This window comes from Onychostruthus taczanowskii, unplaced genomic scaffold (assembly GCF_017590055.1).
Source record: "Onychostruthus taczanowskii isolate IOZ18803 unplaced genomic scaffold, ASM1759005v1 scaffold120, whole genome shotgun sequence".
Classification (NCBI taxonomy): domain Eukaryota; kingdom Metazoa; phylum Chordata; class Aves; order Passeriformes; family Passeridae; genus Onychostruthus; species Onychostruthus taczanowskii.
The window spans coordinates 1,180,487-1,204,455 of record NW_024498352.1 but is presented as its reverse complement, the minus strand read 5'-3'; the positions used below and the strand labels follow the sequence as shown (position 1 = coordinate 1,204,455).

Genomic DNA, 23,969 nt, shown 5'->3' with positions numbered 1-23,969 from the left:
CAAATATTTATCTTTTTGGTCTGAAAAAACCAGAAAACATAAACCAGGTAATAATAGATAATAAGTATTCACATTGTGATATGATGTTCGCATATTCATACAGGTGAAGGAAATGCAGGGCAGAGATGCTTGAAAATTATCTATCTCTCTTCTTAAAATATCAGTTTTTCAGAATGAATGCCTCCACAGAAATGTCTCTATTTAGGAAAAATGCATTTAGAAATGTATAATATAAGGTGACTGTGTCATAAGGCAAAGCTGAGAATTTCAATTTTGGAATTTCAGCATTTAACTTTTTTCTATTTCAACAGCATATTGTGTTATTTTAAATTTTATATAAGGAAGCCTCTAAAAGCTGGAAATATACAAACCATTCAGTCTTTACTCACTCACTTTTTCAAGCTGCATAAGCTACTGCTGAAAGAAATTCCAATGAGTCTTTGCAAGCAGAATAGATCACCAGGGTTTCTTCCTTGAAATACTGCTCAAATGACTATACACTCAGATTTCATTGTTGATGTCTGCAAGTATTGTGAGAAACTTCACTGTATTTTATTCTAACTCTCCTTGTAATAGTGAGCTTCACTGTTTTCTATGTTTACTTTTTACTTTGAACAATAAGATCCTAAAATCTGTAGATTATCCACATATAATAATGTCATTATATTGTCTATTATTTATTTTAACATAAGAAATAAGATTTGGGAAATTTTTCAAGACAGTGTGATTTGCTGAGTTTCTCCCTGTCTCTCAAAGCCTGTCTCCCTCTCTCCTAAAGCCTGTCTCTCAAGGCAGAGAGCCAGACCTCTTCCACAGTATTTATTCTCTGTTTACATATGGACAGTATTATTGGATCTCATTCCTTAATGTCATCTCAGGGTCACGAAGGCCTGAATCATACCTCTTTACATATGTCCTGTGGTACAGCTTCTTAATGAGACCTAACTGGCATCTTTTCCATGCCTACATACACAGTACGTGGAAAATACCTAAACTTATATATTCGTAGAAGAGTAGAATGGTTGTCAGTAGACTTTCCTCCTTTAAAATTAGATGAGATGTTGCTGCACCGAAAACATTTTTTCACTGCTTATTTCCTGGATGATACATTAAAATACTGGGAAAATCAACACAGTATATTTGAAAGTGTATAGAAGCAGTAAAAAAAGGGATGAAGAAAGCTGGGCATAATTTTGCATGTTATAGCAACTGTTTTAAGTCAGATAACTGTGTTTTGTTTTGTGTAGTTATTAACTGGCTGAGTTTGAATAAGTAATCTGACTGGCCAGGGAAGATTATGGGCTCAATAAATAAAGAAAATTCAGACTTTTTATATATGCCACTTTCTTTGCCAAGAAACAAATTAGCTTGAAGTGTGTAACAGAATAAACAAAACAGACTTGGCTTTCCCAGCATGATCTGTGAGGGTTGCAGAAGCCATGCATAACTTTTAGATTCTGCCAATGATCTCCTAATGTTTTACACATAAAAGATATGACCACAGCCAGCAGATTCTAGAGGATAGGGAAGGATTCTAGAGGATAGGGAAGCAATCAATAGCATAGTAGATTATCAACAAACATAACAAGGTGGCTTGATTTAATATAGGTCAATATGTACATCCAATTTAATATTCTCCAATTGTCCTACACAATGACTGTATAAAAAAATCAATCACTTCCTCAAAAAAAAAAAAATTAGCAAAGTTGCCATCTGGTTTGCTAGTTACATCAATAAGATCTTGCAGGTGTTGTTACTGAAACAGAATGAAGATAAGTAGCAAGATAATTCCTATAATAACTCCTAGGTTCTGGTTGCTGAAATCAAACTCTAGCAAATGCTTTATGTCATCTTATTTAATCTGGAATGTTTCCACTCTGAATTTTCAGTTCCTCTCTTAATTATGTTGTTTGTATCATGCTTAAATCAGTTGTGCTATGAAGAGAAGCACTGATGGGTCAGGCCTCCTGTGGATAAAAGAACAGGTGCTGAACAAACATAGGAGTTACTTCACATGGACTGTGGACTATGTGTTTTCGCAGTGAAGCCTGTTCTACTCACTGCCTTTGAAAAAAATTCTGACACAGGCAGACAGACAAATAATCAGAGTAATTAGGAAACCAAACTGCAGATATGACATATTTAACCACGGAATTTGAATATTTTAACTTTCTAATACGTAGGCCATGTCAATTTTTTGATCAGTTAGCTTTTTGATGAAGCTATACCTGAGAACTGAGAGATTTTACCCTTTTCATAAATTAGTTTACATTGCAATAATATTTGCCCTTCTTAGGTTTATCTTAATTAAAGGGATAAAAAATTCTGTTTCCAAAACAAGTGCAGACTTTGTGACTTCAGCCACAGTATCTCACACATTTCTGCTGTGCAGTGTTAGGGAGGGAGAACTCTGTGGTGTTTTGTGTGCAGCAATGCTATAAATGTTAGGCAGCAGTCCTAGTTTCTCTGGGGTGGTACAAGCTGAGGCTCCATAATTTCAGGATGTGTAATTATAGTGAGACATCTAAATTCCTTCTTAGCCATTCACATGAAAACTCATTATAGCACTACCTGCAGAGAACAACTTGTAGTCTTGAGTTTGAGGAAAAACATACTAAAAGGTATGGGAGAACAAAATCTACTAAATGTAAGCTACTCTTTTTGGGGGAAGGATGCACATAGCTCTCTTGAGCCTTTTGGAAAACCTTAACCACAATACCTACAGGTAAGATCACCACATGAACATTTATCATCTCAAGTAACTTTATTCCACTTTTTTAAGCCAAGAATATCTTTTTCTACATATTATTGCACTCATGCTTAGAAAGTTCTTAATATCACCTAGATTCAGTAAGGAAAAGTATACTGAAGAAGAGAAAAATAGATTCACAGCACTACAAACTGGTGTCAGTGTGCTGGATGGGGATTCTTCAACTTCAGTAGCTGAAGATGGAAAAAATCCCAGCTCACATGTAAACAAAAAAAAAAAAAAAAAAAAAAAAAAAAAAAATTAAAAATCAATTCTCTGTGGACATAAACACATATTCTCACAGGGAAAAAAAAAAAACCAAAAAAACCAAACCAGGCAGTTTTAAAATATGGGGGCATTTTGTAGTACTTTCTGTATAAATAGAGCATACAAGTTTTTGAAAGACATGTTTGCAGCAGCTATACAACTCATACAGTTATTTTCTTTCCATTTTAGGATCAAGACTTCTTCACCCACAGCACCTAGTAAATGAAAGAGTACCTTAATGCATTAGTCTCCCTTCTCTCACGTAAGATATTCCATCATTTCAAGAAGGAGAAGGAAGTGGCTTGAGCATTTGTGTATTCAAGTGTGTCAAAAAAAAAAAAAGGCTGAAAGGGAAATTTGGAACTTGGAAAAAAGTACAGTAATACAGACTTTACTGACAATTTTACAACTCCCTGGATCATACTGCCTTTGCCAGAAATGGAGTCAGAAGTAAAAATGCATCAATGTTGTCTATTCTTGAACCTGTACCTAAAAGCAGAATTTTGTTCAATACTTATAAATACATCTGTCAGATCAATAAGTAAGACAAACTCCTCTTCCATTATGGTTTTTGCTAAAAAGCCAGGCTGAGGACTGGAGATCCTGAGACACAGGAATGGTTTTCCTTATGACTGCTTGAGAAAGGTAATATTTCTCTTTCCCAGGCTTGGAATAGTAATCTTTTTCTTCTCTGAGCAGCAGAAATCCTTATGCAAGCAAATTCAGAAGGCACTTCTACTGAGCTTTTGAGGAACTTTCCAATATTTTGTGTCTTTGTCCTTCACTAGGCCAGGATTTATTTTTAAATTTAATCATTACCATGATACCAATAATGACAGCACGGCAGACCTCTTAACTTACCTGGGTCCTAATGCATGAAACTTGTAGCACAGCAGGCTTTGAGATCCCTCTCAATAAACAATTGCTAATCCTAAACTCCAAAATTGTCTTTTCGACAAATCAGATTCTCAGAGTTGCATTGGACACAGCAAGGCTTGACTGCTCTGGAAAGGAAGGCAAGCCAGGAGCCAAGTGTGACAGCAAGTCAGGTGGGAGCAGTGGCCTCACTAACAAAATCACAGAGCTCAGAATTAAGGTCAAGGACTGCTGATCCCAGTCGGACACAGCCCAGGGTGAGGCTGAGCTGGGAAGTTCCTCCCAAGGGTCCAGCTTCTGGGCCAGACGAGAAGGTCCAGGACCATGCCTAGACCAGCTGTTGCACAGCTGTGGCACCAGCAGTAAACCCACAGCTGGAAATGCCCCCTGGGGGAACTATGGGGGCAAGTTCTTCCCTCCAGCTTTCCTCACTGCACTGGTGGGAGAGCCCACCTTGGACTCTAACAGCTCTTCACTGTTCACTTCAACTTCTTCACTCTGTCAACTAAATACCAGAAGATGTTCAAACTCACAGACCTGACAAATTTGACTTTGTGCCAGAATTTGGTGATGTAACACACATACATAGACATACATGCTGTACTTCCATCAGCCTCAGAGAATAATGACAGAATTTCTTCACCTACTCTGGGCTTTGATACCAAAAAAAATTTTAATTCTATTCTGAAAAGCAAAAGTTAACCCATTTTAGAACAGTTGTTAGGGCTTCCAGTTAAGCTGGTTCACTTACTATAAATGGCCAAAATACAGACTTTTGAAACTGGTGGCTGAAACATTTTGCTATATATTTATAAACTAATCCTAGAATCTCTTCACTTTTTTTTGTCTGGAAAACCAAATCAATCACTGTGGCAGTTTTCATTTCTCACAGTGTGCCTACAGGATGCAGTGTGACTATTTTACTGTGTTACAGTACCACACTGGCACCCCAGCCATTTGGAAGAGGGGAGGAGTCTTGCCTGGCTACTAGCTCTTATTTCACACAATTTTGTTGGACCTTTCATGACTAGTTTTAAAGGCTAGAACATGGCAAGTTTGAAGCAACAGCTGTAGCTGCTACAGTAGATGAAGAAGAGGTGTAAAAGCATTTAGTTGTTTTTTAACATTCTTTAGTTCAGGACAGAAAAAGTTGGCTGCTTCTGTTTAAAAATACTGTCATTTAGGAAGGAGGTACAGGGTGAGATTTCCACAACCAAAAGGGAACCTTTGACTTGTCTGTGCACAGACCTTCTGTATCTCTTTGAGTGTGTTCCTGATGAAGGACGTTTTCCTGAATAAAGCCTTTTGAATTGTAATCCTAATATGTGCTGTCTTGATGGATTAACAGGATATATATTTGTATATTGATTAAGAAAGCCTCAGATCTATAACTAGTAGAGTACCTGTTTGTGTAGCAGCTTTTTGTGGAATTTTGGAGGGTTTTGTGGGGGGTGAATTATTGGGGTACATGCTAATACATGGGTTTTAGATCCTATATGCTAGGGTCTATCCTTTGATTAAACATATCACTGCCAAATGAATTAAATTAATCAGAGACCTTGGTGGGAATTCAAATTACAAAGAACTTTTATTTATAAATTACTTTTAGAGATAGAGAGATTGCATGCAATAATTTTTTCATACTTAACACCCTGTGCATCTCCTAATATATTAATGTGAGATACAAATATATGTAGACTGTTCTGTCTCTTTAATGAAACTTTAATTTGTTATGGTTGCCTTGAGAATTTTTGCTAGTTAGTATTTAATTTACTAGTCTCAGTTATCCTGCAGAGCTTAGGTTTTGCTAAACCACAACAACAGGTATTTGAGAAGATCTGGATGATAGGAACATGGCTGAGTCTGTAATTCATAGTTTAATAGGTATTTATTTGTGCAATGGCCTTCATAACACAGTTTACCTGTTGGTCAAGCCTGAAGGGGTCAAGCAATTGGAGTAGATTATCATTTTATGTCCCTTACAACTGAAAATTCTAATTCTATTCTATTCTATTCCAATATAAAACATACATTTATTAACCAGTTAGTAATTGCTATGAATAACAACCACATGTTACCAATAAAACAGTCATTTAAATATTGTTATTCCTTCATAACTGGTTTAAATGTCCAGCACAAATGAGGACTGTCTGAGCAATATTTTATTCTTATAGTTGTGTTTTAGCATCCAAGTGGATTATCTAGATAATGCGACCTGGAATAAAATCATGTTTCATTTGTTACTTTTTTTTTCTTTGTTTTTGGCGGTGTAAAAGGATCTGAAACAGTAACTAGTTTGTTTAGCAGCTCAGTAGGCTGAGTCCTAGTGTGATGCAAAGGAAGTGATTTTAGCTGTAAGAAAGAAAAATAATTTTTATGAAGCTAGTTTTGTGTATTTTCAGGACTATTTAATTGATTTTAATACAGAAAATAATGTTTTGTTACATAGAAATTACCACAGTGAGTGAAGGAAAAACTTAAATCTTATTAAGTCTTTGCTAGAGCAGCAGGAATAAAAGGACCTTGGGGAAGTACTCTGAAGTACAAGGGCAGGAAATAATCCAGTCATGAAGAAATAGTCTTCTTAATCAATTCAAAATAGTTTGAAATCTAAAATTTTGGACATAGATTTATAATAATTCCCTCCATAATTGTTGGTATGCATTTGTTATTTATACTAATGTAAACTTAGATGTTGACCTTATCTCTATAATTTGCAAAGTATACCTTATATTCTGATAGACACTTGTTCTTAATGATAATTTTAAATAACACAATTTGTAAGTAATACTTCCTTGGGGAAATACCCTTTAGCTAGTTTTACAATGTGTCAGCAAAATTATTTTAACCAGTTTAAAAATTTCTACCTTTATTTTATTAAACTGAACATTTCCTTGTTCTTGTGTCACATGGGATTATATTTATATTATCTGTGTTTTAAACTGGAACACAATATGCTTTCCTAAACTTACAGCCATCTGAATTTTCTGGAGACAAGATTTCATTTGCAGTTCTGTATTTGTTAGTGGTGATTTTACAGTTTCTTGTGCTGTAATTTCAGAGTTTGGGGAATGCCTCTGAGTAACTGTACTTAAATAAATCACTTGTAGTGTGTACATACAATAATTCTCATCCTTCTAAGAAATATTTGCGCTGCTGTGAAGTACACATAATATCTTCTTTGCTCAGAAACATCCTGGAATAACCAATTATACAACGTTTCTAACACAGAATAGCAACTCCAATTGAAGCTGCTGTTCATGCTCACTGTGGGAATACCAAGCACCTGAAAAAAAAAAAAAAAAAGAAAAGAAAATACTTGAAAACTACTGGACAAAATTTCTGCATAGAAAATGGGACACATCAAGAAAGCACATAGGCATGACAGTTTATGGTTTACAATAGAATTTTTTTACAGCAATCATATTTTCATTTCTGCCTTTCAGTATTCTGTCACAGTTTTCTTTGAAATCCTCTGTGAGGAAGGACAATCATCAAAATTTTTTTCAATCATTATAAAGCATAATAATCTAGGGCTGGAAAAAGAGGTGGCACTCCTTGATACAATGATCTTGATACAGTATTCTGTATGCTCTTTCTGGGTGCAGTATCAGTATAAGTATGAGAAGCTACAGTTTGCCTTCCTGAGGAAAAAAACACATTGTCTGAATACTGGAAGATTTAAAAAGTTATGAAATACTAAATGCTTACCTGCACAGATCTTTCTATTTATGTGTTTATTTAGTCCTTTGAATACAACATGAATGATAGCAGGGATATGTCAGTTGCAGCAGAAGGGTCTTAAGCAAATATTAAAAATTCATCAGGAAAAAACTTAATGGACTTTTGTATTTAGTTTTTACTGGAGTACAACTATCAATCAGCAAAGCAAGTCTTCAGAAACAAATCCCACTTATTCCTCAGCTGAAGATACACAACCAAGGTGTTTGCACAGTAGTAGCATTCCTCTATTTAGACATATTTTCAGCCAAAACTTCTTGTGTTGCCATGGGATGATGAGTTGATGCACCATGATGAGAATTCACAGAGGGTCATTTTAACCTTTAGTGCCTCATTTCTCCTGTTTCCTTTTATGCCAGCCTGTGGTATGGGGGTTGATTCCTTAAGAGGGTGTTTTTCAATATAAGCCTAAATTGAAAAGTTGTATCCTTTGTTGCTGAGGGATTTAGGCTCTACTAATAGAACAGATAGTCTACAAACACTAGCCTATCTTGACCTTTTTGAATAACTCACATCATTGCCTCAAAGTATCTGAATTGGACTTGCCTTTCCATAAGTCTGTCCGCATACATTCCTGTAAGCACCCCTCTCTAATAATTAGTTTTGAATCATCAGTTGTTTCTAGCAAAAGTAATTTTAGAAAAAAGGAACTGAATAGAATAGAATAGAATAGAATAGAATAGAATAGGCCTCATCAACAGAGAGTACAGCAGCACAACCCCCTCTGTTGGCTGTTGGCCTGTGCTGTGTCTGATGCACCCCAGGACGGGGTTTGCTTTCCTGCTGACTGAGGTGGAACCTGCTGTCCACCAGCACCCTCAGACCCCTTTCTGCAGAGCTGCTGTCACGTCAATCCTCTCCCAGTTCCCAGGATTGTGCCTGGTGTTACTTGATCTCAGGGTCTCAGTTTAGTATCATCAGCAAATCTGTCAATTCCTGCATCCGGATAATTGATTAATACACGGAATAAAACTGGCTCTAGAAATGGGCCCTGAGGAGCAACACCAGCAGCCGATCAGACACGTGCGCAACAGCCCTTCGATCTCTGCCCTTTACCCAGTGCAGCTTGTACATTCTCTTTGGACAGCTTGTCCAAAAGGATGTTGTGAGGGATAGTGTCAAAGTCCTTATTAAAATCCAAAAAAACCAACATGCATTTTGGATGAAGCCTTCCCTTCATCCTCTGGGCAGGTGACCTGAGCATAGAAGGATAAAAATTAGTTAAGCAGGACTTTCCCTTTCTGAATCCATGTTGACTGCACCTGAGGATTGTATTGCTCTTTGACTGTCTTTCAGTGGTACCCAGTATGTTCTTCTCCATAACTTTCCCAAGTCCTCAGACCCACGGATCTGTCATTCCCTGAGTCCTCCCCAACACCCTTTTGGGTAAATTGGAAAAACACAGCCAACTTCCGGTCAGTGGGGACTTCCCTGGTCTCCCAAGACCTTTTAGATGATCAAGAGGGGTCACGCCATAACATCCACCAGTTCTACCAGCACCTTGTGATGAATCCCACCAGACTCCACGGCCTTGTGAACATTCAGCTTATACAGACCATCCCTTACAATTTTAGTAAGGAATAGAACATGACTGTTCCCACACTGGTGGCTCTGACTCAGGGGACCAGAACCCCACAGTTTACTAAAAGGCCTGTCAGTTTACTAAAGACTAAAGCAAAAAAAAAAAAAAAAAAAAAAGTCTGAATGTCATTGAATACCTCTATGCCTCTGCTTTTTATTCATCCCTATATCCCTATTAGTCAGGTGACCATCTTCAACATACGTAGACTTTTGTAAGTTCTGCAAAAAATTAGCAGCTATGTAAAGGAGAAAGAAAACAAAGTCAGGATTTCTGTGGAGCATGAATTCCCCAGTTAGCTATTCAGGAGGCCGGCAGCTGGCATTGCACATACTGGCCAAGGTACTAGAATGCTAGAAATTAGCTGCAGCGCATCCTGTCACTTATCTTGCTTAAACTGGAGGGACATGAAAAATAATGACAGAAAACACAGAAGAGCAAAATGAGTAAATGTTGCCCTGATTTTGTAAGACTTTGTTAAGCCTTCTGATGTTTGCATTCTTTCAACAAACTTTCTCACACACAGTTCTGTAAATAACCTATGTTTTGCATTCTTTCATGGAGGTGGAGAGAATTGATGGACCCTTGGTCTGTCCAGTGGCATTGGAGAGGTGGCACTGTCCCCCTCCAATCCACTGTCACCTTTGGAAAACTATAAATGTTGGAGTCAGAAAATAAAGTTCCTCTTCTTCTTCCTTTTTGTTCCCCTCGAGAGCAGCAGGGTCTGTGTCATCATTTCGTGCCGTATCACAACAAGTAAAAATGAGATCTGAACTGGTAATGTAAGGGAGGAAGGGAGGAGTTTGATTTTTTTACTCTTTTTGCTGAATGGCAGCACAAATATGGGCTACATTAATAGAAATCATATTTCTTTAGGCCCAGTGATCACTTGTTTTCTTCTTTGGGGATAAAGTTTGTTCTCTTTCATGGTTGCCATGTTTCAATAAGTAGATATTGGCATTCCTAAATTATTCACTCCTAACCATTTAAAATGTACCAAACTGGTAATACTGAACAGCCAAAAAAACTTTTGCTGTAGATGGAAGCAGGTTAGGGTGCCATAATCTAATACTTTTTTTCTTTTTCTATTTTCCAAGAACTGATTTTGTTTATCATTGGAACAGAGGGTAGGAATACTTGTGCAAGTAAAACTGTCAAACAATGTCAGCTTATCTTAGTTGAAATATTCCACACAAAATTGACATTGAGAGATTCCCCTAACGAATGACTAATATTAATAAAAATTAATAGTCAAGTCTGTGCTGGTTTTGACTGGGGTTCAGGTAGTTTTCTTCACAGCGTCTAGTATAAGGCTGTGAATTGGTTTTGTGCTGAACAGAGACTTGATAATTCAGAGGTGTTTTTGTTATTGCTGAGCAGGGCTTGCACAGAGCCAAGGCCTTTTCTGCTTTTCATACCACCTCACTGGGGAAAGGGCTGGGGGTGCCTGGGAGGTTGGGAGGGGACACAGCCCAAACTGGGGATATTCCAGACCATAAGGCATCACAGCAGTTATAAAGTGCGGAGAAGGAAGGGTGGGGTATTTGGGCTGATGGTGTTTGTCCTCCCAAGTCACCCTTAGTGTGATGGGCTGTGCTCTGCTGGAAATGGCTGAACACCTGCTCAACAACGGGAAGCAGGGAATTCATTCCTTGTGTTGGTTTGCTTGTGTGCGGGCCTTTTGCTTTCTCTGTTACAAACTGTCTATATCTCAACGCATGAGTTTTGTAGTTTTCAGCCTTCCAATTCTCTCCCCAATCCTGCTGGTGGGGAGCGAGAGATCAGCTGCCTGGCGCTGGGCTGCTGCCGGGGTTAAAGCACGGCAAACCCTACGAGGCGGTGCTGAAAAGCAGCACGAGTTAACGAAGGGGCAGGCCGCCCCAGGCGCCGCACGCCCCACTGCCAGCCCGGCCCGGCCCGGCCCGGCCCGGCCCGGGTCCTCGTCGCGCCCCGCCCCGGGCCTCGCTCCGCATTCGGGATTGGCCGCTGTCCTCCGCCCTGGCTCGTGATTGGCCGGCGCGGGCGCTGCTGGCGGCGGGATTGGCCGCGGCGGCGGCGGCGGGCGGGAGGCGGCGGCAGGAGAGGGCGGGGTGAGTGCGGGGTGAGTGCGGCCCCGGCCCCGGCCCCGGCCCCAGCAGAGCTTCCGTGGGGCGCCCATAAAAGGGGGCGGGCGGGCGCTCCGTGCACCGTGTAGAGCCGCTGGTAGTCCTGGGGACGGTCGTTTGTGCTGTGGAGCAGCCGCCTTACTCCCTCCCTCTGGGACGGGCCTGCGGCCGAGGGCGGGGGCCTCAGCCGGTGGGTTAAGAGGCAGCGCGGGCGGGCCGTGGTGGCCCCGCGAGTGCCCGTCCGTGAGGGGCTGGGGCCGTTTGTGGGCGCGGGGCAGCCGGCGGGGCGGGCAGGGGTAGGGAAAACACGGGCAGGCCTTCGGGGGCAAAGGTCTCGCAATTAATTTCCTTTTTTTGTTGTTGGTTTGGTTTGTTCTTGTTTGGTTGGGGATTTTTGTTGTGTTTTGTAGTTTTTCTCCCACAACACCGTGGCGGTGACTCAGTACCCTGGAGAAAGGGGAGGTCCCGGTCCGGGGTCTGCGTTGTGCCATCCAAGTACCCATGGGTGTGAGGAGAGTCACTGACGAAGTGACATCGCTGACATCGCTTCAGCGAGGTTGGGAAACACACTTCTCTCTTTGCTTGAGGAGAGAGGGTCCGAGCCAGCAGGGCAACCCTCAAACGCAGGGTCAGAATCCAGGGGAGATTTGTCAGTGCCTTTTCTTGCGCACGAGTGAAATTAATTAACCTGTCGTTACACTGTCTGGGAATGTTTTAGCGCCTGCAGGAGAGCAGCACCTCCTGCTGCACCTCTAGTTCTCTTGAATGCTTGTGGTGCTCGGTGTTGGCTGTGGTGGAGCTGAGTGTTCTCAGGATGCCCTGCCCTGCACATGGGCTTTACTGGGTCCTGCTGGCCAATTAACACTACAGCATTTGAGTTACATAGCAGGTGAATCTCCGTGGTGCACAAAAACTTAGAAAGTTTATTCTAAGTTTAGAGGCTGTGTGTTTTGTAATACGTGCTTGAACGCTTAGAGACTGTGTTTTGGTCCTTTTTCTATACTGTAACATGTTCAGCACTTTTTTTCCAGTGCAGTTCTTGATTTGCATTTGTCTGTGCTCGCAGTAAAGCAGTTTAGAAGAATGACTTTTGATTGGATTTTGCCACACTATCTAGAAAAAAATGTGTACTGTAGCAATGAAGAGCGGTGTGAGACTGTTAGTGTTCTCTTTAATGCAGAAATGAAGAATACATACTTTATGGATTGAAATTTCATTTGGGAGAAGTATGCTTATTTAAAATTGTGTAAGCAAATGTATGTAATAAAATAAGTTTTCTTGTAGCTGGGTCAGACTCTCGCAGACTTTATTTTTCTCTCACCCACTAAGAAAGGAGGAAGTCTGGAAAAAAGTTGTTCACAAAAATCTTTATTTTGAAATTGCATTAAAATGCAGGATGAGGAAACTTCTGTCAAATAGGCCTGTTTTTAAAATTTCCTTTGCTGATAGAGGGAACAGCAGTGTAGGAAGGTGCATGAGTTCTTGATAGATCAAAACCTCATCTAAATAAGAAATACTTACGAATTTTTGCCTTGTTACGATAACTGATCCTAGAAAGATGTGTTCCTTACAAAAGTAGTTTAGGATAGCAAGTGAAAAACACTGATAGGATGTACTGAATGACTTTCACAAACACTGTAGTGGGTATTTGTTGCAAAAAGTTGAGCTGGCATTGCTACCATTTTTACACAGTAATCTCCCTGGTGGCTCATAGTCCTTGTTGAGCTGTGTTTGTTTTGATTCTTAAGGAGGCTTCAATGAAACCAAAAGTATTACTGTGCTGTACAGCAGTAGGGCTGTTTTTGGGTCAGACAGGTGCTTTGCAGGGTGAGTCATGTTCATTTGGCATCTGAGGTAATTGGAGGTGTGGTTGTCATTTGAAGCTGTGACTACAAAACTTACCATTCTGTCAAGGCTTGTCCTGATAGTATTTTGAATAGTATTTTGACCAAAGTATGGGGAACAAATTGGTTCTAATTCATTTAATTCACTGATACACTAATTACCCCCCTGCATTTTAGTGGATATATCTATAAGTCCAGTAGAGCCCACTTCAGTTAAAATGGTGCTTCAACAATCCTGTATCTGTATGTTTATAGCAGTGTAGTGTATTTTAACAGGTTCTAAAGGGCTACTTTGCATTTATTTCAGTTGGAAAAATGTGTTTAAAGACTTCAGTTACCACTGTGAAATAAATGCTCAAGTTACAGACACAACTTCAAATGTGGAATTAGCAGATAAACCCAGACTACTAGAGAAGGTCATCTCAGCCTTCTGTTCAGAACATCCATGGACAGAGGATACTGTGGTTGTTCCTAAAGGACACGCTGACCTGAACCAGTGTCTGGAACTTGAGCTTTTGTGGTTTTGATAGCCTGGACTCAAACAAAACTCACCATGCCATTTATCAGGGGAATCTCCTGAAGCTCTTGTAGTGGTGCTGTGCACATTTAATATGGGGGCAGTTACTTGAGTTTTCAAGGTGCAAAATGCAGTAGTTCTTACAAGAGCCTTAGTTGTCATACAGGCCACACCTGGCTGTCTGTTTATGTGGAGCAGGGCTATGACTTATTTATATGGGAAATTGAGGTAATTATTGATGAGCTTGTAGTAATGAGTGCAATACTGTGCTAGGATGACAGAGTGGATGGCCATGTAAATTGCTAAATGCTCATGTGTTATTATGGGAAAAATACTTAAAAATTCTGCTGCCAATGGCATTAATCATTCTGAGTACTTTTAAAACAGCTTTTCAAATTTGATTAATTCAAAATGTGATGTTTTTATACCAAATCCTTATGCAACATTTCAGGTAACTAAATATGTGACTGTGGAAGCAGAGAGAATTCCACATGGCACATGTGTGTGTGTCCTTAACAAGTATTAAAACAGAACCTGAAAAGTTTGTGGTTGTTCACATTCTAAAGTCCCCTGTGATTTTTATATATTGCTGTAGCATCGTCAATATCTCTCTGCTAGAAGCAAAGCAGGGAAAAGAAAGTCCAAGGTCATAACAAATTTGAGATTTAAATTATGCCACTAGTTGATACTGTAGAATAATACAGAGAAATGGTTCTGATCCTGAGAGTTGATTGTAGATTATTTCTCAGGAGGTCAGTGATAACTGGTTATACCAAAGTATCCTGTCATGTCAGCTTGGTGTCAGAATGTTCCATAACATTCAAGAGGAGTTTCCTTAACCCAGGTGCTTTTAAACAATAGCAAAATCTGCCTTTTGTTTTGGTGGTGCTATAGTCAATTTCATATGTTAATTAGATCTTTATTCATTATGTGTCTGCTGAATCAGATATTTATTGTTTGGCAGCTTAAAAAAAATTGTGGTGTAGGGTTCTGAGAGTACTGTCAGGAACCTGCAGCAGTATTTTTAAGGTCTAAAATTTGGCTCCTAGGTAATGGATCTGTAATATGTTTCCATGATTGTAATAAGGTGTTTTAAGTGCAAAGTAGTGTCTTTTAAAAGGAAATTACAAAAAAAAAAAAAAAGTACTTGTACCATACTGAGTAAACCCAGTGTAATTTCATACAGCATGTTAATTGTGTAACCTTTGAAACATGTTTGAAAAGTGTAAAAATAATAAAAATTGTGATTTATCTTCTATGCGAAAACAAGCAAATAGTTATTGGTAGTCACGTCGTAGCACCAGCAGTTTGGAGGAAAAAACCCACGGATTTTCCACTCCATCCAAAAATAGGTATGTAGAGCTGTGATTCCGGCCTGGGGACAGAATAAATATCTGAAATTCTGGACCTTTGGTTAGGGAAATGACTGTGGAGCTGGTGAGGACCTCAAACTTGGCTGGCTTGTCCTCTTTCCCAGCCCTTCCTCCCAGTGATTCTTCACCTGATGTTTGTTTGAATACTTTTCTTTGGGCTGTGTTTCTGATGGATATTCTTCAGCCTCCCCAGGCACTCTATTTGAGGGATATAATGTTCTTACTGGTAGAAACATTTCCCTTATGTCATTTCCATGTGTGTTCCTATGTGTCAGGGAAAACAGTGATCTTTTCTGAAGCAAGGTGTTTAAAAACTATATGCAGAGCATAAGATCTGATTTACATTGTTGGTCAGGATACAAGGGTTACTTTTCCTGTCCTGTAGTTTTCACTCTAATGCAGCTCTGTGTTGCTATTTGCCAAAACAGAGGGAAGCAATGACTTGACTTTTGTCTATTGTGGTCCTCTATAATCCTCCACTGCCCTTCTGCTTAGCTGAACATTGCCAATTGTTCCCCCTTTAGTAATTCCCTTGGTTGTTTATTCCTAGTTGACAATCATTGCTTGTGCTTCTCTTTTTGAGAATGACTTTTACTTCTTCACAGGTATATTGGAATCACTTCAGATTCTGTTTTATGACACTTCAGGTGAACTCTCCTATCTGTTGATTGGATCAGAGGCTTTTGTTACCCTTGTATCCAAGATAAAGAATTAAGTTTATGAAAGAAGAAGAGTTTGAAGTGCTGAGACCTCACTCTTCTTCAGGGAAAAAACCAAAACCAACAACAAAACAAAACACCTTCAAACTTTGAAAAAGGTTTAAAAGTTGCTTTTACTGCTTCTGATAATGGATGAGGCTTGATTACATGTTTTAGGTTAATTTTGCTTTAATAAAGACAGTTATATAAGATGATAGCAATGCAAAAACACATCTTTTGGTCTTCTAGTCCAAGAGATAAGAATAGATTATAGTACAGTAATTATATCTCTCCATCATTTAAGAGTTTCCAGGTACTGCATTTCCACCTTGGGATTCTTTTGTCATTTCTAGTTGCTGTGTTTATCAGGAGGAAAGGAAATGATTGTTCTGTTTTCTTAAAGTGTTTTGGGGGCATCTGCACTGACAAAAGTAAAAGTCTACCTTCTCTGCTGAAAAGTTTAGTACACCTACTTAGAATACAAAAACTTGTGATATTGGGAAAAGAGAGAGATAAGAAAGCTTGCCTCTTGATTAGCAGCATATAATAGTGTTGTGTATTAGCAGAACAGATTGCTACAGAGTCTGCTGGTGAAGTTAGGCTTTTTATTCTCAAAGTTACAATGCTAGCTTTCTGTGGGAGGATGGGGCTTGCTGCTACTTGGTTAGTACATGGCGTACACATTGTCCTCATCTTTAAAAGCTTTTAGTATTGCAGTTGCTTAATCTTCCCTCTTGAGATTTAATATATAATCTCTGCTGAAGCTATTAGTTAGGATAAAAGCTGTAAAACTGATTATTACAGTGGTAAAGCAAAGCTATCAGTTTATCAGATCAAACAGAGGATTGAGGATTTTCATCAGCGGAGATGAAAATGATGCATTCAAACTATTTACACATTTAGTTATGTGTAAGAAAGTAGAGAACTGGGCTAAAGTCAGACCAAGCCAGTATAAAAAAACTGGAAATAATGCAGGAGGTGTGTATAGCACTGAAGCAGATAGACCCTCGGAAAATGGTGTCAAATCAGTAGTGGAATGGCTCAGTTCTGTCACCTCAGCTGTGCTAATGCAACAGCCTGGTGAGCTTCTTAAAAATGGAGACAGATTATCAAAGAAGGAGATCTGGCAGAGCTGAGTAAGTTATTGGAGGCTGCTTTAGAGCTTGACAGCCAGCCATTGCAGTGACACCTGAAGCTGTTGCATCAGAGCAAGCCACCCTAGCTCTGGCTCCTTGGCTGAAGTCACCAGATGGCAAACATCAGCCTAGGGGGATTCTGTGCCTGACTTGTCCTGTGAATATATCTAATGCATTTCTTTTAGAGCAACCACTGATACTTTCATGCATATACTTTAATTCACTCTTGTTTGTATAGTGGCAGCACTTGCTCCATTTCAAGTGTAGCAAAATTTTTTCATAATTTGGGTAGAGTTGTGAATTGTTTATGATGTTTACAGGAGGTCATTACTGAGATTTGGAGTATACAGACAACATCCAAAATAGTAATCAACTTCTTTCTTTTAGTCTTCATGTTGATTAATACTTTGGTACAAGCAGAAATTTAATTATTTGTAAAACTAGTAGTTATATGTGTAATATTAATGGCTGTCATAATGCAGAACTTCATTTTTGCATTTATGGCACAAATGGCATACAAAACTGCAGACTTTTAGGGAAATGCAAAACAGAAACCATATAGTATTTAAGTGGGAGGAAGCTGCTCTTTGCTTGCTGGTGATCATTTGCCTCTTTTGGGAAGAGTTTCAGATCTGTATCAGAATATTTTGATACAATCGGGGCTTTTGGGGGTCTGTTTTTTAAACATGTAATCTGAGGGGTAAAAAATCCGCAACTAAACAATATTCTAATTTAAAATTAAACTAGTAGTGGACCAGCATGACAGCTTTTTGAATTTGGGCTACAGGCTGCTTGCAGCTTTAGGCAGAGAGAAGGAACTATACTGAGTAAAAACATTGACTTAGTGGAATCTGTAGCTCAAAGGAGAGTTCAAAATGACGTGTAAGGTTGATGAAAAGACAATACCTGGAAAGTATGTCCCTGAAGCATATTCCATTTTTCAGTGTACAAATCAGCTGAGCTGATACTGCTTATGAAAATGATTGCTGCTGTGTTCTTAAATATCAGATTTAGGAGCCTTAAGTCATTTCTAAACCAGAGAGTTTGAGGAAGGAACTTTTGGTTGAATGGATTGGATCCATAAGAAGATTTGATTTTTCGTTGTCATCCAGTGTACTCTTTTAAGCTGTGATAGAGCTAGATTTCTACACGGGAGTTTGCAAGGGATCACGTTCTGTATGTTTGACTGAAAACCGTATTGATAACACAGGGATATTTTTGTTATTGCTGGCTGGGCCCTTTTCTGCTTCTCACCCCACCAGTGAGAAGGTTAGGGGTGCACAAGGAGTTGGGGTGGGGGGACACAGCCAGGACAGTTGACCCCAATTGACCAGAGGGATATTTCAGACTACATGGCATCACACTCAGCTGGTAGGGGGAAGAAGGTTGACCAGGCTGCTGTGATTTCGGAATTGTCTGAGCATTGTTGGGTTACTGGTGAGCAATTAGGGGTTATTTTCATTATTCATTTTTCCTTGCTTTTACGTCTTTGTCGTCTTATATATTCTTTCCCCCCCAAAAAATCCCAGATTCCTAAACTTTTTATCACAGCCTATGGGTTTTTTCACTTTTACCCTTCTTATTCTCTCTCCATATCGACTGGATTGGAGAGTGAGCACCACCTGAGTGGTGCTTAGCTGCCTACCAGGGTTAGACTCTGGTATATGGTTTTCTGAGGTTGAGATTAATACCAGACTGCAAAATAAATTTTAACTGAATATTCATTGCTTTGAGCATTAATCGGCTAGGGTATGTGGTCTGAAGCTTATAAGCATTGTAAAAAAAATAAATAATTTCAGTATTAATCTGCCCATAGAGACAAGAGAAGGAAATTGTGATAGTAGTATGTTGTTTCACTTATTTAAATTGAAATATTCCTCTCATTTTTGGGATTGTGTGCCTTTCTTCTGTTAACTGAAATAAAGTAATCTGTTTGCAGTCCTGAGCAGTGGTGCTTAGCAAACTGAAAATTCTCCATTCTAATTATTTTCTTTTTTTAATTCATCTGCGCTTATAAACTTTCAATACCTGCAGGGAAGAAAGAGATGTAGAATACTGGTTTCATGTAAAGGATATTGGATTTAAAAGAATTTGAATACTTTTCCTGCAACATTTATTTGTGTTGATCAGGGGTATGATTTCATTATGATTCAGAAATGGTCCATTATGGGGGAGGGTGTGAAGAATATGAGTTGGTTTTAAGTTTTGTGCATTTGGCAGCCAAATGAATTCACATACTTCTGGGAATAAATGCAGTTTTTTTTTTTAAGATGGTAACCTAGAAAACAGTAATTGTGTCAGTATAACATGCATTCCCTTTTAAAACTTTGAGTGTGAGATTGTGTTGTTGCCTTGTTGGAGAAAATGTTTTTTGGGTTTTTTTTTAATTCATGGATATAAGAGAAAAAAGAGCAATTGAGGAGGATAAAGGATTTATTTTTATTTCTATGTCAAATGTTGAGATTGTCCAAGAATGTGCATGTAAGGTTTCTTTGCTAGGAAAATCTGAGGAAGAACATTTTAAAAAATTATTTGTTAAAAGTTTGAAAAAAATACTTCTTAGAAATATTTGAGGCTAACTTCACATTTCTTAATAATAATAATAAAAAGCTAATTAAATAGTTCCTGCAGCAGAAGGAGAAACTTGGAGCTGTTTCCTTCCACCTTCTTGCCCAGTCTCCTCTGGGCCCCCAGCCACATTCTGCCAAGCTTTTTCCTTCTGTGTAATAGGCCTACTGTAAGAAGTTCCTCTCCAGCTCTCTTGTAGCTCTACTTTAGGTGCTGGAAGGTTGCTGTAAGGTCTTCCTTAAGCTGTAAGGAGCCTTCTCCAGGCAGAACAGCCCCAGCTCTCTCACCCTGCCTTCATAGGAGAGGTGCTCCAGCCTCAGATCATCTTCATGGCCCTCAGTCATGCAGTCCTTAACGCAAGAGAGCTGCTGCTCTTGTCACTAGTGCACAGGATGTGATGTAGTTGAGGAGATGGGAGATAGGTAATGGAGAGGAAAGGGAGGTGACTGGGTTTCAGTCGGTGAGGACAGGATCCTGCCAGCATCTGTCTGAGCCGGAAATTCCAGTCCTACATGTAGCTCTGTAAATTGGTTTGAGATTTTTTTTAATGTAGTATTGTGGTCAAGAACATGGATGATTTCTGTAACTTAAGTTACAGTGCTATGTTGTGAACACTTGCAGGCATGCATCAACTGTAATCTTGAACACTTACATCTGCAAAAACGTGGATTTTTTTTCCTTTTTTAAATCTGTGGAAGAGGACAAGTTGGTTAGGATTTGGTCTAGATTCTGAGACTTTCTGTGCTACAGCCTGTAATTTGCTGTCTCTAGGCATGGTGTCCTTAGTGCAGTGTTGGTAGAAGTAGAGGAAGCACACCACTCTGTCAGTGATTAAGGCAGTGCCTGTTAAAGGCTGAAGACCTACCTGTTTGTGAACTTTGCATTTTATGAGACAATCGGTCCCATTTTTTAATCAATTCTGGTAATCCAAAATGCTTTCCTGTTCATGATCCTTTTGAGGAATTCAGGTGACTGTAATAGTGTTCTGGAAGTATGGAGATGTGTGTATAAACATCTTCAGCCAGAGAAGTGACTAATTAGCTTGTTTGCCCTATACCATAGTTACTTATTTTAGCAACACCTGTATGTTGCTTCTCTAAGGCTGGTCAGTTTTGCAGAAATACATCTTGTCAGGACTATTGGGTGTGCTTTGAACAGGTCTAATAAACAGACCTTCTGAAGCAATACCTACTGCTTAGGCTGAGCTAGCCTGGAGGAAATACCTGAGAAAGGATATTGTGTTTCACAATTTCATTGTCTGAAGGGTTTCTTGTAAATTGGTCTCTGCATTCATGTGGTTAAATGCTGCTCATTTTAGACATGTAGGTAAATAAGTGCATGCCTCCATCTCTTATTTTTGAGATGTTTTGTATTTAGGTAGAAGTTAGCCTCCCCTGAAAACCAAATGTGACAACCATACCTCCAGTAAGTGGTGAAAACTTTCACTGTCGTAATCCAACAAGTTTTCCCCAGGACAGAAGAATAATAACTGCCTGCTCTGTCTTCTAGAAACAGTTGAATATGTGATGAGAGACTCTGTATGCAAGAGCATTATTTGGAACAAAAAATGTAGTGCATTAAACAGATTTTGCATGTTGTGAACATCAGTTTTTTAAAAATTAAACATTTGCATTCAGAGAGCTTGACTCTGTTGAGTGGACATCTGTTTTTGAACAATACTGGTGTTTTAGAGAACAAAATGAAATTAAGAGTTATGCAATTTTGTTGTATTTTTACCATGTTTGTTTCAACCACTTGTTTGAGAACAGATTTCTGTGTTGCTATTCTGATGTTCTGATTTAACTATTGGATTTTATTCTGCAGATTTGGATGTGGCTGCTAATTATCAGTTCCCTCTGGCAGTCTGCTGACCAACCATGTTGTAATGAAGGCAAATTTCAGAATTGTCAGAGCTTGGTTGAAAATAAATAACTTGCTGGTTGACTTAATAAAGACATTAACTACTGGCTGACTAGATAGGAAAATGAATTGTCAGTCCTGTTTTTTCTTGCATTAGTTGCCAGGATTTTTGTTTTCCAAAGACACCAGAGTTTTCACCTTTCTAAAGGTTGCAAGAATGATACAGTTAATAACAAAACAAACATACTAACATTTTAGGTTCTGGTTTTTAATGTAGGATGGGCAGGTATGGACAAATACTCAAAAATATTTCCAGGGAAAATTATGTGTGATCAAACTACATAGAGCTTCATAGATGAATGAGGAAAAAATGCCTCAGATGCTCGCTATTTTTTTTCCTGCCAGTGTTCAATCTCTTTCATATGTCTCTGCCCATAGATACTCTCTTTTTAAGTAATGAAGAGATTAGTTGCACAGCCAGGAAATAAGAAAGCTTTCATATTTTTCTGAAGTTCATAATACTCTATATTAATGGTTGCAAACTTTTATCTTCCTTGTCTTTAATGTGAACTTTTTAATTTGGTGAGTTTCAAGAACAGAAACTTTTAAATTCCATATCTACTAAAGATTAAAAGTGACTTAGAAGGACACAAAGAAGTCACTGTATATCTGAAATAGTGAACTTCTAATTGCATTTGTACAAGCAACAGCTTTTGGGCATGAGCCCTTGTGTTAGAATATTAACACGTAATAATACTGCTGTATTAAAATCTCTCTTTATTACAATATTGGCAGCCTTTTTCCACTGTTTCTCAAGTTCCTTTTTACCTTGTCCTATATTTTCTTGGTAAAAGCTGTAAGTTTCATTAATGTGAAAAACTGCTGCAAGAAGAAGCAGTGTGTGGGCAATGCTTTGTATGGCCATGCCTGAACATACTACCTCTAGCAGTAAGAATAAAGCCTTCTCCCTGGGACTTTCATTTTAGAAGGTGTGATTTGATTAATTATACTTTTCCAGTCACAAAGATAAGCTAGCTAGGGCAGCTTGAATTGTGCTGTATTACCTGAAGGATTTGCCATTATACTGCTTGCAAATCTTTCCTGCAAGCTGATGTGTGTATTGCATCAGATTTATGAACAGAGTGAGAGAAAAAAAAAAAACCTGGGACATCTGGGATTGATTAAAAAAAAAACAAACCAAAAACATATTATTAAGTCTCTGTTATATACTAAAAACATGTTAAGATGGGGGCACAATCAGTTTGCCAATATTATTTCGTGTAGATGAAAACTCAATTACATGCTTTCCTACATATGGGCCTAGAGCACTCTATGTTCTTAGTAATCATATTGTAAATGAAGCTTAAGACTTTAGAGAAATAAAAAAATCCTTGATAAAAAAGTCTATCAAAGTGTTAGGGGAGAGGGAAACTGCAAAGACATATTGTTGTTTAACAAGTATCTCTGTCTTTTTCTTTCCTCCATAATCTTGTGTAGCAATGGGCCAAGGACTTGGCAAAACTGCCTGGCCCAAACCTGCAGGAGGATATCAGACTCTTACAGGTAGAAGAAGACCTTCCTATGTTGGATTTATACCATTTTTAAATAATCAAGACTTAGATGGACATCAACAGAGCAACGACTGCAGACAATTAGAATTGGAAGACGTTCAGAAAGAGCATTCTTTATGTATGTACTTATCTTTGTGTATGTGCCATTTTGTTGCAAACTGGGATGCCTGGGGCTGGAGGAGAAAAGCACATTGAGAGCCATATAAATGGCTCATGTTATTAAGCCACTTAAATAACATGAAAAGTAAATTTCCTACGTCTTTAATTTGCTTTTATACTAAATTTCGTTCTATAAAGTATAAGTAATCTAATAAATCTATATTAGGCAATATAGTTTTGCTTGAAGAACATTCATAATGAGTTAATGTGTTCTAACAAATTAGAAAACAATAACATTCTTCAAATTATTTGTCTCCAAATTAAAATTCACATTTGGAAGAAAATGCCTATTCTAACTTTCTGTTTACATTGAGGCTGTGAAATGTTTGATGCATCACAAACCAGGTTGTTCTCTTTGTCAACGATAGTGAAAATTAGTTTAAGCCTCTAAAACGTCTTTAAAAGTTCCTTTTTTTGTGTATACCAATTAGACCACTTCCCTTTCTTGTTTAATGAGATTTGGGTGTTAGTATTTACCAAAATTCCTTCTGTGACATTAGCATCTGAATAATAATTTAATAGAGGAATACAGAATGCCTTCTTCGATTAGAAATATGGTCCCATTTCTTTGCCTGAGGTTTTCAGCTTAAAAAACCTTATTTGATGTAACCTTAGATCTTTGAAAGTGCCTGGGGGGAAAGGACCTGGGGGTACTTCTCAACACTGGCTCAGTGTGAGCCATTAGTGTGCCCAGGTGGCCAAGGGCACCTGGCCTGTGTCAGCAATAGTGTGGTGCCAGGGCAGTGACAGTCCCCCTGTGCTGGGCACTGGTTAGGTTGCAGCTCAAATGCTGTGTCCATCTCTGGGCCCCTCAGTGCAGGAAGGACTGGAATGTGTCCAGAGAAGGGCAGCAGGGCTGGGGGAGGGTCTGGAGTACAAGTCAAATGAAGAGCCACTGAGGGAGCTGGGGGTGTTCAGCCTGAAGA

At 38.9% G+C, this 23,969-nt stretch overlaps 1 protein-coding gene across 4 annotated transcripts in view; it reads left to right on the top strand.

The window, feature by feature from the left end:
• Nucleotides 1-11,288: 11,288 nt before the first annotated feature.
• The window catches only part of PJA2 (praja ring finger ubiquitin ligase 2), a 32,726-nt gene continuing 20,045 nt past the window's right edge, over nucleotides 11,289-23,969 (top strand). For 2 of the 4 annotated variants that reach the window (XM_041395891.1, XM_041395894.1), the window contains exons 1-3: nucleotides 11,324-11,507; nucleotides 11,728-11,873; nucleotides 22,811-23,002. In XM_041395891.1, the coding sequence (XP_041251825.1) occupies nucleotides 11,819-11,873; nucleotides 22,811-23,002 (247 nt within the window). In that variant the 5' untranslated portion in view covers nucleotides 11,324-11,507; nucleotides 11,728-11,818. Of the gene's footprint in view, nucleotides 11,303-11,323; nucleotides 11,508-11,727; nucleotides 11,874-22,810; nucleotides 23,003-23,969 lie in introns of those variants that run through there. The other 2 variants (XM_041395893.1, XM_041395892.1) reach the window with 2 other exon arrangements.